Source organism: Aspergillus pseudotamarii (genome assembly GCF_009193445.1).
Source record: "Aspergillus pseudotamarii strain CBS 117625 unplaced genomic scaffold BDV38scaffold_60, whole genome shotgun sequence".
Classification (NCBI taxonomy): domain Eukaryota; kingdom Fungi; phylum Ascomycota; class Eurotiomycetes; order Eurotiales; family Aspergillaceae; genus Aspergillus; species Aspergillus pseudotamarii.
Window position 1 is genome coordinate 148087 of NW_022475074.1, and position 25903 is coordinate 173989.

Here is a 25903-nt window from a genome sequence, read left to right on the forward strand (position 1 = left end):
ACCGCCTAGAACAATGGCAGCGCGCAACCCATTATCTTACTTCTCCACAACCTCCTCCAACTCAGAACAAAAGAATATTCAAGTCAAGTTGATACAATGGCTCTAGATGCTGGTCCATTTCTCTCAATTTATGTGTTGGCTTATGAAGCCCTCCACCGGTATTCCTGTTCAAGATCCGCCCGACTCAAGACGCTGAAGGATATGCTCCTAGAGCCATGGAATATTGACAGACACCATGACAGGTATCCTTCAATTCAAACGCTGCTTGGGCTGGAGGCCGAGTTGGCTGGCGCTCTTCAGCTTCACTACTAGAAAACACATCCCAACACTTTGCTTCGCCATTCTTTTCGCATCATTAGCTAGTGCTAGTTCTCCCATGTTTGCAACACTCCTTGGGGAGGCATTCAACTCTTTGGCATTGTTCGGTAGTGCTCAAATCTCTGCCCAGGAACTAATTCAAAAGACAAAAACAAGCTGTATCAAACTGGCATGCTTAGGTGTTTATAGCTGGCTCTGCAACAGCATCTATTTCATTCTTTTTGTGACCTTCGGAGAGCTCCAAGTCGCTAATGCACGCGGCACCCTCTTCAAAGGACTTTTGCAGAAAGACCAGGAATGGTTCGAAACACAAAAAGATGGAACCCGAGCATTCTTATCCTGTCTTCAAGCGTCAGTCATACCCCGGGTCGCTTTTGTATTTATCTAACCTCTCGTAGCCATATCTACGAGCTGCAGAAATCAACGTCCCAGCCTTTGGGACTGCTACTGCAGTATAGCTTCCGAGCCATTGGCTCGCTGGCTCTGGCGTTCTACACCTCCTGGAACCTTTCTCTGGTCACGCTAGCAGGGATCCCGGTCTTCTCTGCTATGGCTTCATTTATCTCTTCTAAGATGAAGTTCAATATTGAAGCACAGCAGGCTGAGTTGGCAAGCGCTTCGAAGGTTGTCAACAGCACCACCACTTCGATTGATACAGTCAAGTGCCTGAACGGGGAAGCCTTTGAACTTTACAATTTCTCGAGCAGGATTGACGAGGCTGCGTCGCAGTTTTTGAAACAGGCGCGGTTGAACTCCATTCAGATAGCCCTCATTCGATTGATGACGTACGGCATGTTTGTTCAAGGTTTCTGGTACGGCAGCTCTTTGGCATCGTCTGGGCGGCTCTCGCCCGGTGACGTTTTGAGGACATTCTGGGCTTGTCTCACCGCAGCACAGTCCATCGAATTTATTATGACTCAAGTAATCGTACTAGATAAAGGTGCGGTTGCAGCTTCTGCATTAAAAAGGACCTTGAACAGGCAGACCAGGAACGGCGGCCCGAAAGAGATGGAGGGAGCAGTATATCCCCATCATTGCGATGGCGATATTGAAGTGAGCGATGTAAGTCTTTCAAAACCCTGAATGTTCATGAAAACAATTCCAACTGTCTTAGTTGTCTTTCGCATATTTGTCTCAGCCTGAGAGGCTCAGTCTGAACTCGGCAAGCTTCTTCTTCCCAGCGGGGGAGACAACTTTCGTCGTAGGAAAGAGTGGATCTGGGAAAAGTACCCTAGGGCAACTACTCACCCGGATATACTCGCCAACCTCTGGTGAAATTCTCATAGACGGCACACCCATACAAACTTTGAGCAAGAACTGGATCCGAAACAATTTCACCCTGGTAGAACAACGGAGCAATCTCTTCAACGAATCGATATTCATGAACATTGCATTTGGACGGCACGACTATGACCGGATCCGAAAAGAAGACGTTCAGGAATGCATTGACCTGGCGATGCTGCAAAGCGTAATCGACCACATGCCGAACGGTATCGACACGTGTGTGGGTTATGGCGGTAGTTTTCTAAGTGGCGGCCAGAGACAAAGGGTTGCAATCGCCCGGGCTAGATTAAGAAACACACCGGTCTTGATCATGGATGAGCCTACAAGCGCTCTAGATGGGACGAATCGTCATGAGGTGATCCGAGCAATCCGGGAGTGGCGTAAAGGGAAAACAACCATCATCATCACACACGACATGTCCCATATCTCGGACAGAGATTTTGTGTATGTCCTGGATCAAGGATCAGTGGTACAGGCTGGGTATAGATATGAGATTGAGAAACTAGGGAATGATTTCTTTCATTTTAATGAGGAAAGCTATCCATGTGATTCCGGCGACAGCATACTCTCAAATAATTCGGCTGAGCTTGACAAAAACCGATGTATATCCTCCGTGCTTATGGGCCTCAGACCCGAGTCATTTCATACTGGAAAATTCCAACCAAGATCCCGACTTTCAATCGTGCCCACACCGCAAGACACCTTGCAAGATGGAATGCAGCTAGTTGATTTTGCTGAATGGAAGTCAACTCATCAAAAATCAAGCAAAGGAAAGGACCGACAAATGTCTCTGTTCCAGATAATGCTCACGATCATACCTAATTTGACCGTCGGGCAACGTGTTCTTCTGCTCCTTGGGGTTCTGTTCACTCTTTGCCACTCGAGCACCACCCCTATATTCGCTTACTTCTTATCGAAACTCCAAGTAACATTCTTTAACAAGACGAGCGCTCTGAAATGGGCCCTGGCCGTTTTGGGGGTCTCGATATCGGATGGAATGGTGTCCTTCTTCATGCATTATCTTCTCAGTCTTTGTAGCCAAGCTTGGGTGGATTGTCTCCGAAAAAGAGCCTTCCGCCGAGTTCTCGATCAGCCGAAGCAATGGTTCGAGGAGGAGGGAAACAGCCCGTCACAGCTGACCGCTTGCCTGACCCGAGATGGTGAAGAAATGCGAGAGATACTTAGCCGCTTCGGTGGCTACGCTTTGGTTGCAGCTTCGATCACCGTGATAGCGACTGTATGGAGCCTTGCTGTTTGCTGGAAGCTGACTCTAGTTGCGCTTTCCATTGGACCTGTGGTATACGCAATCACAAGAGGTTTTGAACGAATTAGCGGATTGTGGGATAGACGCTGTAACGAGGCTAGGGGTGCAGCGTCGGAGGTATTTGCTGAGACGTTCTCGGAGATACGCACAGTACGTACCCTGACACTAGAACCGTTCTTTCAGGGCAAGCATACGACTGCTTTGTTGAAATGTCTCACAACGGGACTGCGGAAGGCGGGTTATACAGGGTTTCTCTTTGGGCTGGTCGAGTCTGTTATCGTCTTCGTGAGCGCATTGATTATCTACTACGGGGGGCTTCTAGTGTCGGTTCTAGAATACACTGTGGAGGATATCATGACAGTCCTCTCGATGCTGTTATTCAGCATCGGATATGCAAGTGTAGTACTTTCTTGGAGTGAGTATTCTCATCTACTTGATAGACTTCGCTGACTTTCCAGTCCCACAAATCAGTGCATCACGCGAGAGAGGGTCTAGACTCTTGCAGATTGCAAATCTTGCCAGAGCTTCACACGAGCGAGTGGGATGCATGCGCGCAACGCCAACACCGGTAAAGCTTACCAGGTTGAACTTCCGGTACCCATCTCGGCCTAATGCGCCCGTCTTGAAAGACGTTTCCTTCACCATCCCCGAGAACTCATGTACAGCAATTGTAGGCCGGTCTGGATGTGGTAAATCGACCATAGCCTCCCTGTTACTAGCTCTGTACGAATCGCCCGCTTCCGATAGTGTACCAGCTATTTCACTTGGCGGTGTTGATATACGCAAATTACACACTCCAACGCTTCGCTCCGTTGTGGCGATTGTCTCACAGCAACCGACGATATTCCCGGGGACCATCGAAGCCAATATTAGTTATGGGCTGGAAGGGCCTCTTCGGGATCCTCGCAACGTCCGCGATGCAGCAAAGGCAGCGGGGATTGATGAGTTTGTATCATCCCTTCCGCAAGGCTACTCTACCGTTATTGGAGATGGCGGAGTTGGGTTATCCGGCGGGCAGGCGCAGCGAGTGGTGATTGCGCGGGCACTTGTCCGTCGCCCTCGGATTCTAATTTTGGATGAAGCTACATCAGCCCTTGATCCGGCCAGCGCCGAAATCATTCGACATACTGTGCAGAAGCTAGTGATGTCACAGGCAGGCCTGACGGTGGCTATCATCACCCACGCAAAGGAAATGATGGAGATTGCGGATAATGTGGTTGTTCTGGAGCATGGGCGTGTTGTTGAAAGTGGGCCATATAAAACGCTGGCGAAACGGCCTCATCTGCAAGCATTGATAAACGATAAGAGGATATAGTACTTAAATAGATAGGAGAACCTCATTAAGTCTGGTTAATCATGTCTAAAAAGCGCTCCTTGATACCTCCGAGCGATGTCAAAAGTTCGTTGCCGAATTCTCTATTGCTGTTGCAGAATCAATTCTTATCCAATAGAAGTTCCTCCAGTCCAAGACAGAATCCTCTCCAATTGACAGGGCGCTTCTCCCTGATCAGGTTGTCCATCTTAAACACCAACCGATAGTCGCACCGCGTTCTCCAGTATACATCGGGCAACTTCCATTGAAAAGCCTCCAGTAAATTGCGCGTATCTCTCACTATTTTCCCATGAACACGGACGAGTGCCATAGATCTGATCGACGATGAGAATTGCAATATCCAAAGGCAGTTTAACGATCACCGAATGCTCTCGCAGATCCACAACGCCTGGACATTCTCGCGTCGCCTATGAAATTAAGTTCTGTATCTCCGGAATCCTCAGCGGGCTTCCCGTAAAAATGAAAGATGGGCCAACAAACTTATCCCACAGCAAATCATGCCATGCCCCATACTGAACAGGCTAGAATCCCAATATGCCCTATTACGTGGTCAATGTGCCCTCCGCAGCTCGGGTGAATTCGCGCAGGTGGGGCTTTCTGGTAGAACGGCTTGAAAATAAGTTCTGGTCTTGAAGTCGTCCTGATTCCAAATGTCTGAGAGCCTTTTATTGATTGGACAATTGCCGCAGCATTTATCCATCCATGTTTCTGGGTAAGCGTGTATTTGACTGCTAATAACACCATAGCAGATTTGTACCATACTTACTACTAGTACTGTAGGACGTACACTTTATAATCAGCTAGAATGGATCCCCCAAGCACTGTCCTTTCTAGTAGAGACTGCCCGCTCAAAGACTTGGCCAGGCTGGCAGAATACTTGCGCAGTGGAGGAATCACATAATTACTGAGATTATCTAAATCAATTAAAGTACCTACCTAGATTCCTTACACTATCTAGATTACCTAGATGGTCTGAATCGATTGCACTGCCTAAATCACTACCCAGGCTACCGTATATATTGCTAGCTTCGCTTCGCTGTGCCACTAAGTATACGGATTTTATGTTTTTTTATTAGAAAATCTCTCAATTTGAGTAAAAACATATATATATATATATTTTAGAAAAAGAGAAAGAAAAAGAAAAGAAAACACCCCCCCCACACACACACAGAGAGAGAGACATTCTGGAAAACCTTTGAAAAAGATTCAAAAAAAAAAAGAGAGAGAGAAAACAGAACGCTACCTCAGTCTTAGTTCTTCCAAACCAGCATCAATTCCCTCGTGGTGCTAGAACAGCCTCCGGAGCATCACCACCGGCGCCGGCGCGAGGGGGAGGGCCGCGGCCTAAATAATCAGCATTCACTCTAAGTATAATACATGGTTGAATGTCTAACCTCGCCCTGAAGAAAATGTTAGTACCATGGATACAAGTGATATATAATATACAAACTTACGAGTGACTCTATAAGGATGTTTAGTCCCCAGGAAATGGATTGCCGCCGTTGGCGACATGTTACTTGAACTGTGGCCTGGACAATCACAGTAACAGCACTATATCTGTCAAACATCAGCATTTATTCAATATAGAACTTTCAAGTAGCGAAACAATTTTGAGGAAGTGGGGGGAATCTTTCAGAACATAATCACTATTCTGTCAAGGGAGCTTGAAAGGAACAGTGCAAGGCCGAGAGGCAGATAACCTCAAAGCCTGGAAACCCATCCAGTCAAATGCTTCAAAATCAGCGAAAAATGAGAGGAGTTGTTACTCACACGAACCATGTTGGCTACCGCCACCTGTTTAAAACAGGCACTAAAAGGCCATTTGCTCATATAATAGAGACACATCGTAAAAAATATATAGGTTTACCGAATGTATCAGACAGGCCCGTAGGCCGCCCGATTGTTCCAGGCATTGGCTTGATGCCGGGTAATAGTTCCAATTAATTACATCTAGCCATTCGCATATAGACATTGTTATTTGCTAATTTTTACAGAAGCATATGTAACGAGCAAGAATGTGTTGGCCGGTCAGTCTATCGTTTATGAAAGAAGAAGAGGTTAGTAAGGTAGTTCGTACAGCTAGGAGGGAGAGATATGGCAAAGACAAGGAGATGAATGGATACCTACATCTGCACTGGCTTGTCCAGTCGCTTGTTTAATACTTGGTTAATCTACAGTATTGAGCAATTCGCTTGGGTGACTGTTCTAATTTAATGTGAAATGCTAGGCTAGTATTCTATATGGTTAGTGAGCCGGGCAGACGTGCCTTGTCATGTCATGTGAGAAGCTTTAAACTGGCTTTACTAGATTTAGAAAAAGCTAAACAGTGTATACGATGTTGAGGAGTCTTTGTAGTTGCTGAAAATTCATCGGAAGAGCATAGCTTTAAGGGGAGTGAGGAGATATTAATGATGTCACAAACCCTTTTGAGAGAGTAGACACTTGGGCTTCTATAGTCCTTAATATGAGTCCCGTATTCGGCGCTCCCTGTATGATATTTTCACACAATATCAACATGCTCATTACTTGGCCAACGTATTGCAAGGTTTCAGGGATCTAGATAGACCGGTAGGTTATGAGTATCTGGATGAGTATGGCCGTATAGCTTCATGTACTACTGCATGGACAGATGACCCTCTGAGCCAACATATCTACTTGTTGTAAAAGCTCGAAACCAATATCTGGTGTCAAAATAAAAGAAACAGACCGGAGTGGCTATTCTAAGCAAATCACTTCTAGTGACTATGTACATGCTCTCAAAAATGGACATCTTCAAGGCCATACTATATATACAAGCTCCTTCCCCAACAACCAGCCTCCTCTTTGCTACACTAAACTTGCACGCTGTCACTCTTAATAGGATTCGACGGGAGCTCCCCCCTCCAAGTACCTGGTACTACCAGGAGGGTTGATGGGAGGGCCTCGCAACCCTCCTATGAGTTTAGGCATGTAGTTGTGCGAGGAGCTATCTAAGCTATGTACAGTATAAAAGCAATAGCAGAAAGAAAGAGCAGGAGGTTGCTAGACGGAGAGGTTGAAAGGAAACAAGAGGACAAAGAAAGAGGTACACAAAATGATAGGTGTGGCAAGAAGGAGAAAAAGACAAGAATTCTATAAGAATAGGAGGAGAATAAAAATAAAAGGATAAAAATAAGAACAAAAGAAGAGAATCAGAACAGAAGAGGAGGATAAGAATAAGGAAATAAGGAGAACAGAAGGATAAAAATAGTAGAACGGTAAGAATAGTAGAAGGATAAGGATAGGATCGGAGTAAGAATAAGATGATAGGGATTGATGAGGCTACTCAGGTAGGCCAGTATGAATGTCGTTGTGGTCGAGAAGGAGGATGAGGATGAGAGGGGGTGCTCATCAGCCAATCTGGATGAATTGCGTTGTTATTGATGAGGAGAAGGAGGACGACGACAGGAGGCTGTTGAGATGGGAGAGGTTAAGGAGCAGGATAAGAAAAGGGAGAAGAACAGGGGCAGGAAAGTATTTATACCTGAGCTATAGTGAGCTATAGGACGAAAGAGGAAGGTGCTGAGGTGCTCCAACGGGATGCTGACAGTAAACGGGGTGCCTTTGCTACCGATTAGCCTGTATGCAAAAGACGACAGTCACTAAGCTATGAATCTCCCATACTAATCTATCGTAGGAGTGATCGGGTTAATTAGTGAATAGGCAGATGGTGTAGGCTTAAATCTGAATAGTATCATACAGACAGAAGACAAACCCAGCAAAGATTACACAACCCTAAACGAAAGCCCGATTCAAAGCCCAAGCTTCAGAAGGTAATATCAAACAAAATGAAATGTCAGTTCTAGGGACTCATGGAGTGCGCTAGGAGATGCATGAGGCTCAGATGCACTTGAGAAAGTTAATGCTCTGAATATTAGGGAAGTTTCATGGCTATGTGGCCGGCAATAGTTAAATCCCATAGACGGATCCAAGTCGATAGGAAACGGTGGAAATTAATAGATGCGGCAAGAGAGCAGTTTTGGCCCGGAAATCAGAATGTTCCAAGTGAGTTCACAGATCGACTATAGCACTGAATGTGATATGCGATATCTCGGTTCATACGTAGAATTCACGATCATATTAAGTTACCCAACATCAGCTTCAATGAAACCGTGGTGCGTCTTACCGACGCCAATTGCTGTTTCCCAGAAGAACATAGATAGTGCGAAATGGTTGGCAAACACGCTCACAATATAAGGGAAATAATGCAAAGAAGACATGAGCACTACAGGAGATCAGCATGCAATTAGTACGAGCCCCTGAAGGACTTAAATTCTATAATCCACCTACAAGTAACCATGGAACTGTTACACTTATAGGGTTGATCGACGTACAGTTCAGTGATGATGCAAGAACAGTCTCAAAGCTACGCATCTGTCTGCTGTGGTTACGTTTACACACGAAAGTTGATCTAACAGACCCAAGCAGCCATGAGAAGAAGTACTGTCATGGACTGTGAAGCAGCTGAGCAGCTGAACATCCGAATGATTATTCGAGCTATGTCGGCTATAGTAAATACCGATCTTTGTGACCTTCCTGGTTGGTCTCGGTACAGTTTTCTATCTGATAGTATTGTCAACGCCGTGACCCATGGTCAGGCAAAATACCACACTGGGAAACATTAGTCCGCGATAGACGTGAGTTCCAATTTCTGAATACGGTGCAGATGTCGTTGTCAGTAGAAACAGCTACAGCCTTGAGTAGGAGGACAATAGTTCGTGTTCAGCAGTCAAACCTAAGAGCCAACGAGCCCGGCTATTTATATGTTGGCTTATACTCAATTCGTCAAGGTCACGTGAAAATGCCGATGTGTCCTCCTTAGGATTACATTTACAGTCCATTAGGAGTATACTTGATCTTCAAAATACCAAATACTCTAAACTAAACATGACCTGGACGAGAAATGGATTGTAAACTATTTGCACCCCTTCCGAGTTGGCAGATAAAGGAGCCGGCCGACTTCAGCCAAGAGTATCCTGGCTTTCAAAGTATAATGATTGGATTATATGTGTTCCTGTAGCATATGAGTGGGGTCGCAAGGTATTAAGGGGCTCAATGGCTTCACTTACGCCAGATGTATGTGACTACGGAGTATGTATGTAACTCTTGTAGCGGATATAGTACGTAGCTGATAAGACGCGCACGGGCCGTTTGACGAGGTTGTCGAGAAGTCCAGGATATCGATGAACCATTGTACACACCTTTACTCCTCTAAGTTTACATAATTCGTAGGCTTTCATGTTAAGCCTGATGAGGCTATGCTAGTATACAACATGGGATGATGGATCAGATCTTGATCTTTATGTTGCGACTGTGCCCCAATGAGGATTAGATAAGTAAGCTTTCAGAGTTCCGTAAATTACAATCTAAAAATATTGATACCAGAACAATACGAATGATACCGATCCACTTGCCAGCCTACCAAATATTCGAAGCCAGTAGTAGCACTCCGTAATGATAATGAGAAGACTGGGACTCCACTCCTTACGTCCCCGTCTTCAACTTTTTGCCATGGATTTTCTGCTCAACTACCCTCTTCGTGATGAATGATCTCATCCTGTTTGTCTTCCTTGTATATAAACCCAACGCTGATCTGGTGTAACGGATGGTGATTGCACGCTAGCGTTACTTTGGCGCCTGTCATCTCTCATATCATCGCCGAGACTGGCTCAGCCCTGCCCAGCCATCCGCCCATTCCGCTGGTTTGCCTAACCCACGGAGAACATTCTTTTCATCTTACCTTTGCAAACCCCCGACCATGAACCGTCCTTGTCGTCACATTCCGCATGTCGAATAGCTGAGAATTCACTGGATCCTTTGTTTTGCTCCCTCCTGAGGATTGCGGAGAATGTATCTCCCATCTCAATATGGACGGCTTGTCGCCCGGCAGAGTGGACCGCCGGGCGCGGACAACAATCATGAAGCTCGATCGGAGACATCTCACCGGAATAATATATTTATCATCGTAGGTGCATCTTCAGATGATTCAGTAATCGGTATCCCTTCCGTTTTCAGACCTAGCTGATAACTCATCTTGACAGGTCGCTGCGGCCATCGTCTTCGCATTAGCCGTCATTCTAATGGCCTATTTTACCCTGCGCACCCTCCGTCGGATGAACTGTCGTCCAAAATACATACCCGGGAAGTCTTTGAAAGATCGATGGAATCGCTGGCAAGCTGGAGCGTCGTACGGTCAAGTTCCGAATGATGGAGCGTCATCCAATCGAGCTGAAGCTGGCGCAAACACCGGGTCTGCAGAACGAGGATCAGAAATGAACACCAATAGCGCGGTTCGCCGTGAAACGTCAGTTCGCTCCGTCATGACCCTCCCCGCCTATTCGTCGAGTCCGAAACCGTCAGAGCAGGTCATTGCCCGGGAAGGAGAGCGGGGTGGCATGGATGTCGTCGTGGAATTTCCCGAGACTGCCGACGAAGAAGAAGCCCGCAGGGAGGAACTGATGGAATCCCTGTACCAAATCCGCCAGCAGCGGAGACAGGAGATAGCAGAGCGGGAGGCCAGGCGAGAGGAGCGTCGTGAGGCCCGTGCTCGTGGGGATTATATCCGTCTCGAGCAGCTTCGCCAAGAGAGTCGTGCTCGAGCCCAAGGTCGCTCTTCTGCCAACGGGAGCAACACTAACTTTTCCTCTGCATTGACTCTAGCCGAGGCTCGGAGTCGCGGCCGGGAGAGGCGTATTTCCAGTGTCAGCTATGCAGCATTGGGCTACGTGCGACATGATGGAACGCGTATGCGCAATACTTCGCCTGATGAGCCTGATACGGATTCTCGCCCTCTACTGTCGAACGTCGATACGATGAGCACGGAAACCGCCAACCGTTCATCCACGTCGAGTCTGACGAATGTACATTCACGAGGTGAATCGTACTCGTCCGCTCATTCCGCAGACACTGGAGTCTCTGAACAAGATAGCTTGACCCCGGTCCAATCGCACGCTGCTTCCACCCACTCCATGATCCCGAGTTCTGGCGAAGGCGATTTGGGGGCCCTTCATATCCCCCCTCCGGACTATGAACAGTTGGACTGGGGAGAGGCGCCTCCGTATGAAAGTCCAACCGCAGAGCGAGGTGACCATCCGCCACAGCTGCGGGAGCTCACTCCTCTGCCTACAATCCAAATCGAGCTTGCCAGCCCTGTGAACAACACGCCTACTACACCCACAAATCCCCACCGCGAAGAGCATCGCTCATCAGAAAGCCAAGGCACTCATCGCGATTCTTAGTCCTTAATTTCTCTGTCCGCATCCCTACTCAGTTGATGTCGTATGCCTATTGTTCCTTGGCATCTTCTCCACCGTCTCTGGCGTGCTTAGACCATTACGAGCTTACGACGTTTTAGATTCCCCACTGTGTGGCCAATTGGCTGTTATTAATAGCGAATTCTCTGTTCTGTTTATTTCATATTGAAGCTTGGTTTCACCTCGCTAGCATGGCGTTCGGGTGGCATGTATATGGCTTTATGCAAACCTCTGTATGTATATAAAGAGTGCTTTGTATGAATTTATTGAACATATTACTTTCAACGCTAGTTAACGGTAAATCGGACGTTTGGTTTGCGGAGTAGAGTCCGACCGACTAGAAATGAATTTTCGGCCTGCTACCTTCCTAATTCAGTGGCTCGATGTCTGCTCGCATCTCTCTTTGTCCACATTAAAGCCAGGTTTGGGTCAGATTATGCATGATGCTTATGATGCTGACGCGAAATCGATTGCACAGGTCTTGGAGAGCAACCCACCATACGTTTAATGGCATATTTCGCAAAAATATTTCTTCGGTATTTATATCGAGCCTCCTCGTACGACAACACACTCACTGTCTCAGTTTGCGATGAAAGCCGTAGTGTGTCACAGAAGAGCAGGCTTGAAAATCTTGCTACTCTCTGTACGGTATAAAACGTCCCCAACTCTACAGTTATCAAGGTTGATGGTGGCTAGAATGAGATCTATTTCAGTTAACACTTTGGATATCGACCGTGGCTACTTCTAGTCTCATGGGTGACCTCAATCTGTTTGGAGATCACTATGCCTTTGAATGTGGCGCTGTCGGCCACAGGCTCCGAGTAAATGTTCATGTTCTGCATCTTGACCTCCTCAACTATCCGTTCCTTGCTCTCGCTGAATGTCATGTTGGTGATGGGGTTCACGCTAGGGGGTCCGCGCCGACCCCGATAGTTGCGACTAGTGAATTCGCTGCCGCCGATACAGGGTGACTTGTACGAGGTCTTCTCAGTTGATTGGAAGGCGCTTCCGAAGAGTACTGTGAGCCAGGATCTGAAGAGGTGGAAAATCATTGGAAGGTTGGTTGTGACGACCGCGACGAAGGTCTCGCGCGTGCCCCATGAATTGGCAATCTCGGCGCCATTGAGCGGTTCCTGGTGATGTACGTTAGAAATGGCTCTACTTGGAGGGAAGCTGTTTAGTCGTACCGTGATGAGGAAGACGCTCTTGAGAGTGGCGCAGACGAGGACAAACACACCGGCGCCCAGCACAATGGTCGTCGCAATTTTCTTGATGAGCTTCAAGCTAGATTTCCAGAGCATGGGAATTGGTATGAAGATGAGGTAGGGATCGGTGATAATGTTAGCGATAAAGGTGACCCAGACGATCGCCTCGGAAATAGCGGGCTGACAGATATCTAAAGGTAATAGACTTCCGGTTAGAAGGGCGTCAGGCATCAAGGGAGAGGGATACTTGCTTCCAGGATCTGGGTAGATCTGCCAGTAATTGTGGAATGGTCGGCAGGCTGCAAGAATGACGATGATGCTCGCCACGAATGACCCAATAACAAGCGCAAATCCAATCCAAACTGGAATGCGATAGCGGTGACCAAGGCCATTCTGTGGGATATCAGTGACTGGGCGTGAAAATGCCGCGGTCAATATTGGAGTTCATACCGTGAGTCGGACGTAGAAGGCCATCATGGACAGCTTCAGGGACGCAATCAATGCCGTATAAGTAGCCCAGCCCGCAACCTGGATTTTTGAGCCAATCACTCTACCATCGCCTTGGTATTAGCTTCCACGGTGCTTTATGCTTGTCAACGGAGGCGACGCACCTTTGATGGTATTCTGGACTAGCAATAGAAAGCGCTTCTCGCTCTTGGTCTGTCATTCCACTGTTCGCCAGGCCATGGGCCTCACTGCTAACACTATATGCAAGAGCCGTTTGCGCGGTGTAGAATACCTTTCAGCAAATTAGCATTGGTTGAAGGTATGATACGGTCAATTGGGAGAATACGCACAATTCCGACCCATACCAAGTAGTCGTCGGCCGCGAATTGCTTCCATCCCACGGCCCTGCATCGAGCATATGTTCTAAGCAGCGTTATGGCCACTCCAAAAGAATATAGCGTCCATAACTCCACCACAGCAGGACTGAGCATCTTGCGCAGCAAGCGGCGCTTCTTATCCCAAGGCGATCCTGGTCGACATTTGTCAACAGCAGGTTTGGAACGTAAATGGAGAGCGATATTAGCGTTTCCCTAACGCCAGCGACCAGAAAGGTCTTGCTCTTGTTTCCTTTCTTCAACCCTCATAACACCATTAATCTATTCTAGCCGAGGAGAAATTGCAAACGAATGGATTCTATACTAGAGGAGCGCTAGGGTTGGTCGTGAGCGCATGAGCCAATCGCCCGATCCCACTATAGTGTGTCCACCTGGACGATGCTCCATATTAATCAATTATAATCAATTACCGTTGCACCGGTCCGGCCGAAGGATGAATTACGAGTTGACTGAAGAAATTTAATCAGGCCAAGCAAATTTGTGCAGACCTTTCCTCGTTTCCTCGTTTTATCATTTCTCATTCCCCATGCCCCCTGCCCCATGCCCTCATGAAAGGGCAATTCCCTCTTAACAGACATGAGGCGACTGGAAAAGCAACAACGGGATCGTATTGACACTGGAGAAGTTCCCGACCGATGACCCCAAGGCTTCCGGGTTCCGACAACTCAGGTCCGCAATGGGGCGATGACACTGGGTCCGACTACTACAAGGCCCACTTTCATATAGTACTAGATATGCGCCAACGCACGATACAACAATTATAATTGCTTGGTCAGAAAAAAATTAACAGCGCAAACTAGGCTACTCCTGGCTCAAGTTCCGAGACCCAATATTCCATATGAACTACACCAAATCGTTGCTGCTGCCCCGCGACCCTCCACCCCCCTGAACTAATCGCCAATGTTTCCTGTAGCTCCTACATAAGCGCCGCAGCCCGCTTGCAGGGGTTGCTCGGCTGTGAGGCAGTAGAGAGTTTCTTGACTGGCATTCCAGAAACCCCCCCTCGTCACCATGTATCTACTCAAGATGGAGGCCTTCACGGCCGTCGCCGTCTGGGCAATGACCTCGGCTTGCCGCAGTGTGCCTGTTACGCGCGATTGGGCCAACGGCCTGTGCCCGCGGGGTGACGCTGATCTGCAGGAGCTTGGAGCCAAGCTTTCCAGCACGGCTAAGGTGTACTTCCCTGGCTCATCTGAGTTCAACGACGCATCCGCACGGTGGTCTACACTGGCTGAGCCCAATGTAACCGTCGTTGTAGTTCCCGGCACCGAGAGCGATGTCGCTGAAACGGTAATCCTTGATGAGGCCGAAAGTAACAATAGTCTGATTGCTAACCACGCAAAATTGTTTAGGTCAAATTCGCCAACAAGAAAGACCTACCTTTCCTCGCATACAATGGCGCCCACGGAGCCCTTACCACCCTGGGCCAAATGACTCACGGCATTGAGATCTCCTTAAGTCAACTGAGTAGCGTTGAAGTCGCCGAAGATGGGAAAACTGCCAAGTTCGGTGGTGGAACCATCTCCAAGACTGTTACCGATGAGCTGTGGAAAGTTGACAAGCAGGCAGGCAAGTCTATAGTCTCTTACATTCAATCCAGTCTATCCAGGATACTAACTTTTTCGAAACAGTGACCGGAACCTGTGAATGCGTCAGTCTTCTCGGACCGGCACTTGGAGGCGGGCACGGCTGGCTTCAGGGACACCACGGCCTTGCTTCAGACCAGTTCCTCTCCATGAATGTTGTTCTTGCCAACGGAACCCTCATAACGATTGACGAAAAGTCAGATCTCTGGTGGGCGATGAAGGGAGCAGGCCATAATTTTGGCATTGTCACCTCGCTTACTACCAAGATCTTTGATATTGAGCACCGTGACTGGGCTATTGAGACTATTACCTTCAGCGGTGATAAGGTCGAGGCTGTCTACCAGGCCGCCAATGACTATCTCTTGAAGAATGGCACACAGCCCGAGGGTGTCATCAACTGGTCCTACTGGATGAACAACGCAACTGCAGACCCTAACAACGTGAGTACATCAACCAATCACTGCATTGAGTCATACTCTGACCTCAACCTCGTTAGCCTGTCATCGTCTTCTACATTATCCAGGAAGGAGTAAAGACCGTAGACTCCAAGTACACCAATCCCTTCCATGATATTGGTCCGCTATCCGTTGTGCACGACAGCGGCACCTACAAGGACCTCGCTACCTGGACCGGCATTGCCGACTCCTCCATTCCATGCCAGAAAGCTGGCTACTCCAACCCCCGGTTCCCCATCTACCTGGAATCGTATGATCCTCAGGCCCAAAAGAAGATCTGGGATATCTTCGCCCCAGCCATCCGTGGAAACTCGGTCTTCAACAATTCAATGTTCCAGTTCGAGGGCTACTCTACCCAGGGCGTTCACAACACCAACAGCCGCTCGAGTGCATATGCCTTCCGCAACGAGCACCTTCTTGTCGCCCCGCTCATCAACTACCTGCCTGGCGGCCCAGACCGTGACCGTCAGGCGCGTGCCTTGGGCACCCAGCTTCGCGACATTCTCCACGAAGCGAGTGGCCGGAAGGACATGCGCGCGTACGTCAACTACGCCTATGGAGATGAGACACCAGAGCAGTTGTACGGCAGCGAGCAGTGGCGTCAGAACCGCCTGCGATCATTGAAGCAGAAGTATGACCCGGAGGGCAAGTTCAGCTTCTATGCCCCCATTCCTTAGATCTGGGCGCAGGGGTTGAAATTTTATGTATTACTGGATGTTCTGCCAAACCAATGTACAATACTATAATGTAGATGAAAAAAATAGCATTAATTTCTTTTTCAAATCATGACATGCTCTCCGATTGTCAATCTATAACCATGCAAACTATTGGCATGTATGGTATGCTGCACCATTAATGGATCATTCCGACAGACTAGCCATGTACTTAGGTCGTATATAGATCCTTAGACATAGCATTAGTTAGTCACTCGAAGCTAGTAATTGATATTTAGAGCTTGTCTCGTCCGTCATTGGTGACCCCCTTCCGCAAAATTGAAGTTGCGCCATGGAATCTCTGAACATGGCGGCATCAGTTGAACAGATAACGCGTGAGAGAATGACCCCATTCTGCGCATATGTAGGCAATATTCGATAGTATTGGTAGCATTGCATAGGGCTAAGTAATGAATTGCCTGTCTGCCTGGACCTCAGCATCTACCTTACCTTAAGATTACTACCGAAATGAATCGACATACCCAGAAATTGCTTTCAAAAAAAAATCTATTTAACCCATCAGAATGTTTGTAGAATGCGGTACATCAATGACGTGGAGCATTTGATTCATGCGGCACGAAAGGCGGTCGCTGCGGCAGTTGAACTCCACCCAAGTAAACAAACCACTAACAACTCATCCCAACCTCCTCAATTTCGACCCGCTAGACCCATCCATGCAATTCACACGTCCAGTGCATTCAGCTATGCCATTGAGTTGACTGCGGAAAGACTTGATTTTGCCATCGCATACAACGCGCACCTTGAATACTAATTTTTACTTGTGTGGATTATTGTTTGTCGTTGAGACTCGGAAGTCGCGGTGGCCGACGCGCCATTCAAGCTTTCCCTTTCGCTACGCTTTGATCTCAACAAAGTTTAGAACGTCTTTTTTGATGTCTCGCTCAGAATTGTAATTATTTTGGGTCTATTTTCCTGCTTTGATACCATATCTAGTTACTTCACGCTACGCTCGCAGCCAACATGTCGCGCGAGCATACCGCGAACAGTTTCGCGTCATTCGGCTCGGACTTCGATCTAGAGCACGAAGCTTTCGCGTCCACTAAAGAAGTCGGGCACAGTCCCAAGCTTCCAGTTATGAAGGACAGCCTTGGAAAGTCTCGCCACGAATCTGATCATGAGGAAGAACCCGACTACGCCATCAACTCCTCCATGTTAGAACGCTACTTCCCCGAGTTCTCGCAGGCGGGTTCATCGGAGGAAGATGACCTCCCTGAGGATGATGACTTCTCTGTAGAGGTTGGACGGGGCCCCGCAAAACCCGCGCGTCGTCTAGATGATTCGCGAAACTCGTATATGAGCATCGAGAACAGTGTCCGATCTTCGTCGCCCGCCGTGAGACTCGACTACCCTACCTTTACTCCCCAGAAGCCAGCCACGCGCAACACGTCACGCAGGGTGGCTAGTGAGAATCTTCGCAAAGATGCTCAGTTGAGACGGGCAAGTCTCGCTCAAAAAGAAAATGTCGATCCGCAGACTTCGAGATCCAAGGCGAGCAGCCAACGGCGGACGCTATCCGACATGCATGCAAAGGTACGCGACTCTTATGACGGCTCTTTTCTTGGCGACGAACGACCCCCGGCGGCAACGAACAGCGCGCGCACGACACGCTTCGGAAGTCACCAGATTACCGACGCCGTGGAAAAAGCGTCGCAGGAAGCATATGCTCGAGAAATCAGAAAAGGAAAGCAACCCGCCAACTCACGACTGGCGTACATGAGCACGGCTGGGGATACTGCTACGCAACAGTCGTTTCTGCTGCCCGATCTTCCCAATCTCTCGGAATTGGTTTCTGGTGTATACGAAGACGGCACGCCGGTTTTCACGCGTCAAAATCGCGCACGCACAACACGTTTTGTATCTCCTCCACATGATGCTACCGACGTGTCTTTGACTCGTGAGCATGTCTCTCTTGATGCTGTCCCGATCCCGGAAGATGAGAAGGCTCTATTTGTATCCCTGAGGCTTCTCCAGGATAAGGTCTCAGAGCTTGAGAGAGCCAAGGCGGAAGCTGAAAGGAAGATCGAAGAAGTCAAGAACGAGAACGCTACCCTCAAAGCCGGCAAGCCTCGCGCGAAGGATAAACATAGCCGGACCAAATACGACACCGATGATGATGACCACCGGAAGGATCGTCTGACCAATGAAAACCGAAGTAAGTATAGTTACTGCATTCTACCTTCTTCTGTTGCTAACGGACTGCTTTAGAACTCGATGCCACCAACCTGGCCTTGCAGAACAAGCTGGACGTTGTAGAGCGCAAGGTAGAGATTCAAGAGGCCGCATTGAAAAGATTGAACCGGGAACGTGATATGGCGGTCTCCCAATTAGGGGTAGCTTATCTCGAATCCCAGGATCTCAAAAACGAGATCGAGGACCTTCGACATGAGAATGCGGAGCTAAAATCACAACTGGTGAAACTTGCTCCGTTCATTTCGAAAAAGCGTGAAGAGACTCAACAATCGGAACAGACATCCGTGTCTGAAGCCAGCACCGAAGCCAGCCAAGACAACACACATAGCAGAAATGTGGGTCGGGGAACCAAGGAGCTCACCAGTAAGAGTACACGATCGAAGACCGGGCGCCGGGAAGATTCCAAGGCGAGAATTTCTACCCAGGTGGACAACGAAATTTCGCGACTTGAGAAGGAGCGAGCGGATGAGGCTCTCTTCACCATTGATGTACCGCGATCGAAGGAGCCATCTTCCAGTACGAGCAGGTCCGGACAGCGTAGCCAGACCAAGAAGCCAAACACGGGTAAGCAGCGTGTCAAGCGTGTGGTTGTGGAAGAAGTAGATGTCACCGAACCTATTGATTCGACCGTTGAGGCAACTGGGAACACCAGGAAGTCCTCCGGGGCGGAGCAGGACTTGACCTTGCTGAGCTTTATCGACGTAAGTAATCATTATACCATGATGTGGTCAATCCGAAGCTTATCATATCTACAGGAACGTGAAATTGCCCAACTGCGAAAGACTCTAGAAGAAGAAAGATTGGCGCGCAAACGACGACAATCAAGTACCTCCAGGGATCACACTTCTAACGAAACAGAAAACACAACCCGTCGCAGTGTGTCCAAGTCGGCAGCGCCTCGGAAATCATCCTTAAAAGAACCCAAGGAAATCCCTACGAGGCCGGCCTCGGCTATGGGCGACGTGACAGCAACCTCCAGAGCCAGTGAAGGGGACAGTAACCTGTCCGTGCCTATTGAACGTCCTAGGCGACACTCAGACCATTCCGCTACCCCTCGCCGGAGGCGCCAAGTCTCCGAAGATATGACGTCGGCATTCATCCTGCCTGACATCACGCTTCATCGCGCCGACCTAGTAGCTGAAAATCCGGCGCGTCTGCCCCAGTCTGCGCAACGGGCACTGGACAGTGCCACCCAGCACAATGGAAAGAACTGCACGGTATGCAAGCGTTCTATCCCCGGTGACTCTTGTGACCACACTCGAGAGTCGGTGAAGATCCCTAAGCCGATTCCGGTGTCAGAGCGAATGCCAGAACCGTCCATTTACAATGAAGAACCTACCATGCGCCCTGCACAACCGCCAGCGGTTGCCCTTGCAACAGTACTCAAGGCGTTGGAGGACGAGCTGTCACATCTGAAGATGCAGCTCGTGACGTACCAGGGGGCATACAACAAACTGGATGCGTCATTGAGCAAACGCCAGAGGAAATCGCTATCTGCGAAGATTGAGAAGCTGCTGAAGGACATCGACATGAAGGCCGACCAGATTTATGCCCTGTACGATGTTCTTGAGGGGCAGAAGAGTAAGGGTCAGGAGATGACTGAGCAGGAGATGGAGGTGACTCTCCAATCGATTGGCATTGACGTGGGAGCCGCAAGAGCTGATATGACTGCTACGAGCGATAAGTCGTCACAGAAAAATGCTGAAACAGATTATGATATTGACGATGACGAGGACCTTCCATGGGAAGGAATTGAGAGTACAATGGATGTGACCGGTGGCAGCAATCGCAATTGATTAAGGATATTGTCGAAGTATTCGTACCTATCAGACGACAGATGTCGTCTTTTTTCCTTCTCTACCATTTCTTCTTTTTTTTTTTTTTCCTGTACCCTTCCCCCTTTCTCTTGATATCCTTTCTTTCCTCTCAACATGAGGCATGATATAAGCTCGGGTTTAAGACTGACTTAAATGTGTATGTCCCTGGGCTGAGAACCATGTTTTTTCTTTATCGAAAAAGGAATTAACCCCGGAGAAAAGTGTCCGTTTATTGAGCGTTGACTGTTCTCAGGGTGTCTTGGCCAAGGCCTTTGTTACTTGAGATTAGCCTGGGCGTCGATTGACCTGTGCGGTCTCCGTCCGACTTTGATCTCGTAACTAAATTGTTCCCTCCTTTACTTTGAATTTCTTCTGCTTAACCTGGAAATGGCGTCTCGTGTCCGGCTGCATTGGTGTATGTTAGGCATTGTTAATTTGCTGTATTATGATGTGGGATAGGGAATTGGATAACGCTACTTTAGTAATACCATAGTTCAATATCGGACCCACTCGTCAGACTGTTGATCTGATAGACTCAAACAGGTATAGCGTGCATGTTGCCATGCTTCTCCGGGTCTTAAATCTTCTTCCCCAACCCAACCAAACTTTCCTTTCCTATACGGCAAATCGCCACCTGACCTTGTTATTATAATTCATTTTCAGGTTTCACGATTGTGTGTCATAAGGTGCCTATCATTACGATTTCTTACTGATGGGACCGAGTCGACTGCGTGTAATTCCCCCTCGCCCTATCGACGATGTAGATTCCGGTATTACTACCGAAGATACCGACTCCCAACACTCTCAACACCGCAAAACTCAGTCGCCGCCAGAAGGTAATAATGCTCTGGCTCCTTACCACGACAATCCCGATGAGTATGACGACACTGAAAGCGTGGATACCGTTATTTACGACGGTGATTCTACTCAAGATCGCTCAGTTACCGGCGTCTCGGTAAGTCGCCGGCATCGGGGTGTTTCCGACGACAGCGACGATGAAGATGACAGCGGCAACGATCCGGCGGAAGCCCACAGTGAGAAACCAGTAACATGGCGCTCATTACCTAAAAAAGGCCAACTTGCTATCCTGACCTTTGCACGTCTGTCCGAGCCGTTGGCCCAGACGTCTTTGCAAGCATATCTGTTCTACCAACTTCGGTCTTTTGATCCCTCCCTTCCCGACTCAACTATCTCGGCGCAAGCAGGCATCTTGCAAGGTAGTTTTACTGCTGCGCAATTTGTGACTGCTATTTGGTGGGGCCGATTGGCGGATACTGAATGGATGGGCAGGAAATGGGTTCTCATAATTGGCCTGTTGGGAACATGTATCTCGTCCCTCGGGTTCGGATTTTCGAGATCGTTTGCTTCCGCGGTGGTGTTCCGAATCTTAGGTGGTATTCTGAATAGCAATGTTGGAGTGATGAGAACGATGATTGCCGAGATCATTCAAGAGAAGAGGTGAGTCCGCGCAGCTACCTAAACATTCGACCCGGTCCAAATCACAAGGGGCCTAACAAGTCGTTACAGGTTCCAGTCTCGGGCATTTCTTCTGCTACCGATGTGTTTCAATATCGGGGTTATTATCGGGCCTGTATTAGGAGGCATGCTGGCTGATCCTGTGAAGAACTATCCGCAGATGTTCGGACCTGGGTCGTTCTTAGGGGGCAAAGATGGTGTGAGGTGGATGTTGCATTGGCCATTTGCACTGCCGAATCTTCTCAGTGCCGTATACATTTTCGCTTCTTTGTTGGCCGTAATCCTCGGATTAGACGAGGTAGGGGTCACCAGGTTTTGCCCATTTGTCCAAGTTGCTAATACATTTAATGGACTAGACTCATGAGGTTACTCGGCATAGAAGCGATTGGGGCCGGAAGTTAGGCAAAAGACTTGTTAATACTTTCTCCCGTCGTCGGATCTCGCAGTATTATCGTCCCCTTATCAGCCACGCGGATGATGAATCTCTCTACATTGATGAAAGTGTAGCCAGCAGATCGGCACCCCCCAGTCCGGCTCGCTCACGCATTCGACCTAGTGGTGATCGTCCTAGTTTTCGTCAGATCTGGACGCCTAATGTGTTACTTACCTTGCTGGTGCATTTCTTATTAGCATTCCACACCAGTGCCTGCAACTCAATGACTTTCGTGTTCTTGCCTGCCCCTCGGGCTCCAGAGGGTAGCCGAGATGGTCTCTTCCATTTCGGCGGTGGTCTGGGATTGCCATCCTCTCGGGTTGGCCTTGCCACCGCTATTATCGGGTTCATCGGGCTTCCGCTGCAGATCTTCATCTATCCTCGAGTTCAGTCCCGTCTGGGGACCTTGACTTCTTTCCGCACGTTTCTGCCACTCTCGCCTTTAGCCTACGCGCTGATGCCGTTTATCGTCCTTATACCGCGATACCCGTGGCTGGTTTGGCCTGCATTTACTGCTGTTGTAGGGCTGCAGGTGGTCTCGCGAACTTTTGCCCTTCCGGCTGCGATCATCCTTGTAAATAACAGCGTCACGGACCCTCGCGTTCTGGGAACTATTCATGGGGTGGCGCAGAGCATCGCAAGCGGTGCGCGTACTCTTGGTCCTTTAATTGGAGGATGGGGCTTAGGACTGGGACTCAAGTACAACATGGTGGGCGGCATATGGTGGGCTCTGGCGGTGGAGGCCATAGTAGGCTGGTGTTTACTTTGGTCAATTTATGAGGATAAGGGGATTGAGCGGAAGAAGGGTCAGACCGAAGAAGATGATTCCTGATGAGGTATTATACATAGCATATATCATAAGATCTGGACAGCATGGTCTGTCACGATCTTATGAGTGTACAAGATCCGCATACAATAGACGCATTAGATACCATTCCATTTAGTTGATTCAATGTTGCAGGTCATTTAAGTTCATTAACTTTTATCCGGGAAAGCAGTCGTAATGATTTAGCCGTGCTTAAATAGCCTTTGTCTACTGGCGATATACCCAAGTATCCATTACCTTCCAATTTCAGGCCAGCTAGCAGGTAGCAATCGAAGCCCCAGCAGGAGTTATAAACGCCTTGATCGCCTGCTTAGCATCGCCATTGTTGGATTTCAAGAGCTCTGTCGCCTTGGCCTTTGTTAAATCTAACTGCTGGACCTGCAGCCAGTGTTACATGTCAGACTACCCGGCATAATTGGGAAAGGAATGACAATAGCAAGCGCACCAAGAGGCTAATATCTTCCGAGGTAACTTTCACGGCTTTCTTCCTCACTACCTCTGCCTCCTTCTGCGGCCCAGTCGTCTTCTTGCCGGCATCCTGCCCCGCAGCGATCTCCAACCGGCTCATCGCCTTTCCCAATACCTCCTGGTCGGCGGATGAAGGCGGCTTGGCGCCCGTGTCCGTACCGATTTCATTCTTGTTCAGAGAGGAAAGGGCAGCGGCGGCTTTACGGTCTTCCGCGTTTGCGGGGCGATGCTGATCGACGGCGTCAAGGTCCGAGTGGGCAGAGGGGATGGAGTCAGACATGGTCAGTGAACTTAAGTAAGGTTTAGTCAAGTCAACAAAGAGCTTATATCAAGCCTAGGGTAGATTGTGGGGACGGGATCTGTAGGAACTTGTCGTAGTAGTTAATAGATGTGAAGTTGATAACGAGATGACGCCGATAAGCTGCCGTAACCCCGTGTCTTCCCGATTAGGACTAGTGGCATAGTGTGACTCAGGCCGCGAATAACCGGCAGTTTTTTTCCCTTTCTTTTGTTTGCTATATGTGGTGGAACAAATTCCTGCCAAGTTGAAGGTCATCTGGCACGTACGTTCGTCAATTCGTTGAGTTTCCTACGGGTTATCCGTCTAAACCCTCTTTCTAGTAGCCATCGAATCATCAGGTAGCCGTCGATCCTGAGACTCCACATCATGGACCCTTGGACTCCAAGCTGTGCGTCCCCCGGATATGCCCTTTTCCCCGCCATATAGCGTATAGCCGCCCTGATTGCTGACACTGTAACCCCCCACTAGCCTGGGCTTCGAAACCCATCAAGCAAGATGTCCCTTACAATGATGCCAAAGGGGTTCAAGCAGCTCTGGGCAAGTTACAGAAATTGCCTCCTTTGGTCACCACCCAAGAGGTACGTCCTTCATTCTTCACGACGATATACTACTATGACTTGGAGGATGCTGACTCAACTCACAGATCACCAACTTGAAGAAGAGCTTGAAAAATGTGGCATTGGGCAAGGCCTTCGTACTCCAAGGAGGTACGGATTTCGTCCATTCACTGATTCCACGAGTTTTAGTTGCTGATCCATTAATAGGAGATTGTGCGGAGCTGTTTGACTACTGTAATCAGGATATGATCGAGGCCAAAGTTAAGCTGCTCTTGCAGATGAGCTTAGTCTTGATTTGGGGTATGTTTTCTGTCCATTTGTCCCATACCGATATTAACGCTTTACAGGTGCCAATAAGCCAGTCGTCCGTATTGCACGGATAGCAGGGCAATTTGCCAAGTGAGTTCTTTAAATATTGGCTGGCTTATAGTACATTTGAAAGACAAACCCGTCTAACGTTGTCAGGCCGCGGTCGAGTCCCATGGAAGTTGTCAACGGTGTTGAGATGCCCTCATTCCGTGGTGACAACATCAATGGCTTCGAGGCCACCCTGGAGTCCCGCACCCCAGACCCATCACGGCTGGTCTCCGCATACTTCCATTCCGCCGCCACACTCAACTACATGCGCGCATCACTAACCTCTGGTCTGGCTGATCTGCACTCCCCATTGGACTGGGGACTCGGTCATGTCATCACACCAACCATCAAGGAGAAATACGAGCGTATCGTCAACAGGGTCAAGGACGCCCTGCGGTTCATGCAGACTGTGGGGATCGACACCGACCGCGGTGTAGAAACCGTCGACATCTACACAAGTCACGAAGGTCTTCTACTTGAATACGAGCAGAGTCTAACCCGCCTTTTGAAAAACCCAGCCACTGAAACTACCCACCCTGCACAAGCCCCCGGGGCAACCACAGCCCCTGCACCCCCGCAAAGCTACTTCGCTACATCCGCCCATTTCCTCTGGATCGGAGACCGCACCCGTCAACTCGACGGCGCACATATCGAGTTCTTCCGCGGCATCGCCAACCCTATCGGCATCAAGATTGGCCCCAGCATGACCCCGGACGAGCTCGTGCGTATCCTCGATGTCGTGAACCCCACTCGTGAAATCGGCAAAGTTACTCTGATCTCCCGCTATGGTGCACAGAAGATCAGCCAACATCTTCCCGGTCACATCGCCGCCGTCCAGGCCTCCGGTCACTTGCCCGTCTGGCAGTGCGATCCCATGCACGGCAACACCCAATCCACGCCCTCCGGCGTCAAGACTCGTCATTTCACCGACATTCTCTCTGAGCTGCATCAAGCTTTGGAAATCCACAAGACAGCTGGCTCGTTCCTTGGTGGCATGCATCTTGAGTTGACTGGAGAGGCGGTCACGGAGTGCGTTGGTGGTGCTGGCGGTTTGACCGAGGAGAACTTGAGTGAGCGGTACACGACATTCTGTGATCCCCGGTTGAACGAGAAGCAGGCATTAGAGTTAGCTTTCTTAGTAGCTGGGTTTTACCGCGAGATGGACGAAGAGACGAATTCGATCTAA

At 48.9% G+C, this 25903-nt stretch overlaps 7 protein-coding genes across 7 annotated transcripts; 5 read left to right on the forward strand and 2 right to left on the reverse strand.

The window, feature by feature from the left end:
- Positions 1 to 235: 235 nt before the first annotated feature.
- On the forward strand, positions 236 to 4181 carry BDV38DRAFT_286389 (ABC transporter ATP-binding protein; the record flags this gene model as incomplete). The annotated part of the gene is made up of 4 exons (XM_032060654.1): positions 236 to 669; positions 717 to 1380; positions 1433 to 3281; positions 3325 to 4181. The coding sequence occupies 4 exons, from the start codon at positions 236 to 238 to the stop codon at positions 4179 to 4181; spliced, it is 3804 nt and encodes a 1267-aa protein (XP_031909975.1).
- Positions 4182 to 9725: 5544 nt separating this feature from the next.
- On the forward strand, positions 9726 to 11755 carry BDV38DRAFT_257086 (uncharacterized protein). The gene is made up of 2 exons (XM_032055576.1): positions 9726 to 10182; positions 10259 to 11755. The coding sequence occupies exons 1-2, from the start codon at positions 10066 to 10068 to the stop codon at positions 11453 to 11455; spliced, it is 1314 nt and encodes a 437-aa protein (XP_031909976.1). The 5' UTR covers positions 9726 to 10065; the 3' UTR covers positions 11456 to 11755.
- Positions 11756 to 12027: 272 nt separating this feature from the next.
- On the reverse strand, positions 12028 to 13613 carry BDV38DRAFT_295853 (uncharacterized protein; the record flags this gene model as incomplete). The annotated part of the gene is made up of 6 exons (XM_032062787.1): positions 12028 to 12603; positions 12658 to 12866; positions 12927 to 13068; positions 13126 to 13225; positions 13287 to 13414; positions 13488 to 13613. 6 exons carry the CDS (start codon positions 13611 to 13613, stop codon positions 12184 to 12186), a joined length of 1125 nt encoding a protein of 374 aa, XP_031909977.1. The 3' UTR covers positions 12028 to 12183.
- A 930-nt stretch (positions 13614 to 14543) lies between these two features.
- BDV38DRAFT_286393 (FAD-binding oxidoreductase) lies at positions 14544 to 16235 on the forward strand (the record flags this gene model as incomplete). Its single annotated transcript, XM_032060655.1, has 4 exons — positions 14544 to 14807; positions 14870 to 15116; positions 15149 to 15543; positions 15600 to 16235. 4 exons carry the CDS (start codon positions 14544 to 14546, stop codon positions 16233 to 16235), a joined length of 1542 nt encoding a protein of 513 aa, XP_031909978.1.
- A 1017-nt stretch (positions 16236 to 17252) lies between these two features.
- BDV38DRAFT_273991 (putative MFS multidrug transporter) lies at positions 17253 to 23040 on the forward strand (the record flags this gene model as incomplete). The annotated part of the gene is made up of 6 exons (XM_032057769.1): positions 17253 to 18444; positions 18498 to 19183; positions 19238 to 20240; positions 20986 to 21757; positions 21827 to 22073; positions 22132 to 23040. The coding sequence occupies 6 exons, from the start codon at positions 17253 to 17255 to the stop codon at positions 23038 to 23040; spliced, it is 4809 nt and encodes a 1602-aa protein (XP_031909979.1).
- A 124-nt stretch (positions 23041 to 23164) lies between these two features.
- BDV38DRAFT_179228 (huntingtin-interacting protein K) lies at positions 23165 to 23867 on the reverse strand. Its single transcript, XM_032052048.1, has 2 exons — positions 23480 to 23867; positions 23165 to 23412 (listed from the first exon to the last, which is right to left on the reverse strand). Exons 1-2 carry the CDS (start codon positions 23780 to 23782, stop codon positions 23290 to 23292), a joined length of 426 nt encoding a protein of 141 aa, XP_031909980.1. The 5' UTR covers positions 23783 to 23867; the 3' UTR covers positions 23165 to 23289.
- A 302-nt stretch (positions 23868 to 24169) lies between these two features.
- BDV38DRAFT_273992 (3-deoxy-7-phosphoheptulonate synthase class II) lies at positions 24170 to 25903 on the forward strand (the record flags this gene model as incomplete). Its single annotated transcript, XM_032057770.1, has 6 exons — positions 24170 to 24191; positions 24272 to 24381; positions 24447 to 24510; positions 24568 to 24660; positions 24708 to 24759; positions 24826 to 25903. 6 exons carry the CDS (start codon positions 24170 to 24172, stop codon positions 25901 to 25903), a joined length of 1419 nt encoding a protein of 472 aa, XP_031909981.1.

Coding starts and splice junctions, on each gene's coding strand:
- BDV38DRAFT_257086 (XM_032055576.1), top strand. CDS start 10,066: ATGTATCTCCCATCTCAATATGGACGGCTTGTCGCCCGGCAGAGTGGA. Junction 10,183..10,258: donor GGAATAATATATTTATCATC/GTAGGTGCATCT, acceptor TCATCTTGACAG/GTCGCTGCGGCCATCGTCTT.
- BDV38DRAFT_179228 (XM_032052048.1), bottom strand. CDS start 23,782: ATGTCTGACTCCATCCCCTCTGCCCACTCGGACCTTGACGCCGTCGAT. Junction 23,413..23,479: donor CGGAAGATATTAGCCTCTTG/GTGCGCTTGCTA, acceptor CACTGGCTGCAG/GTCCAGCAGTTAGATTTAAC.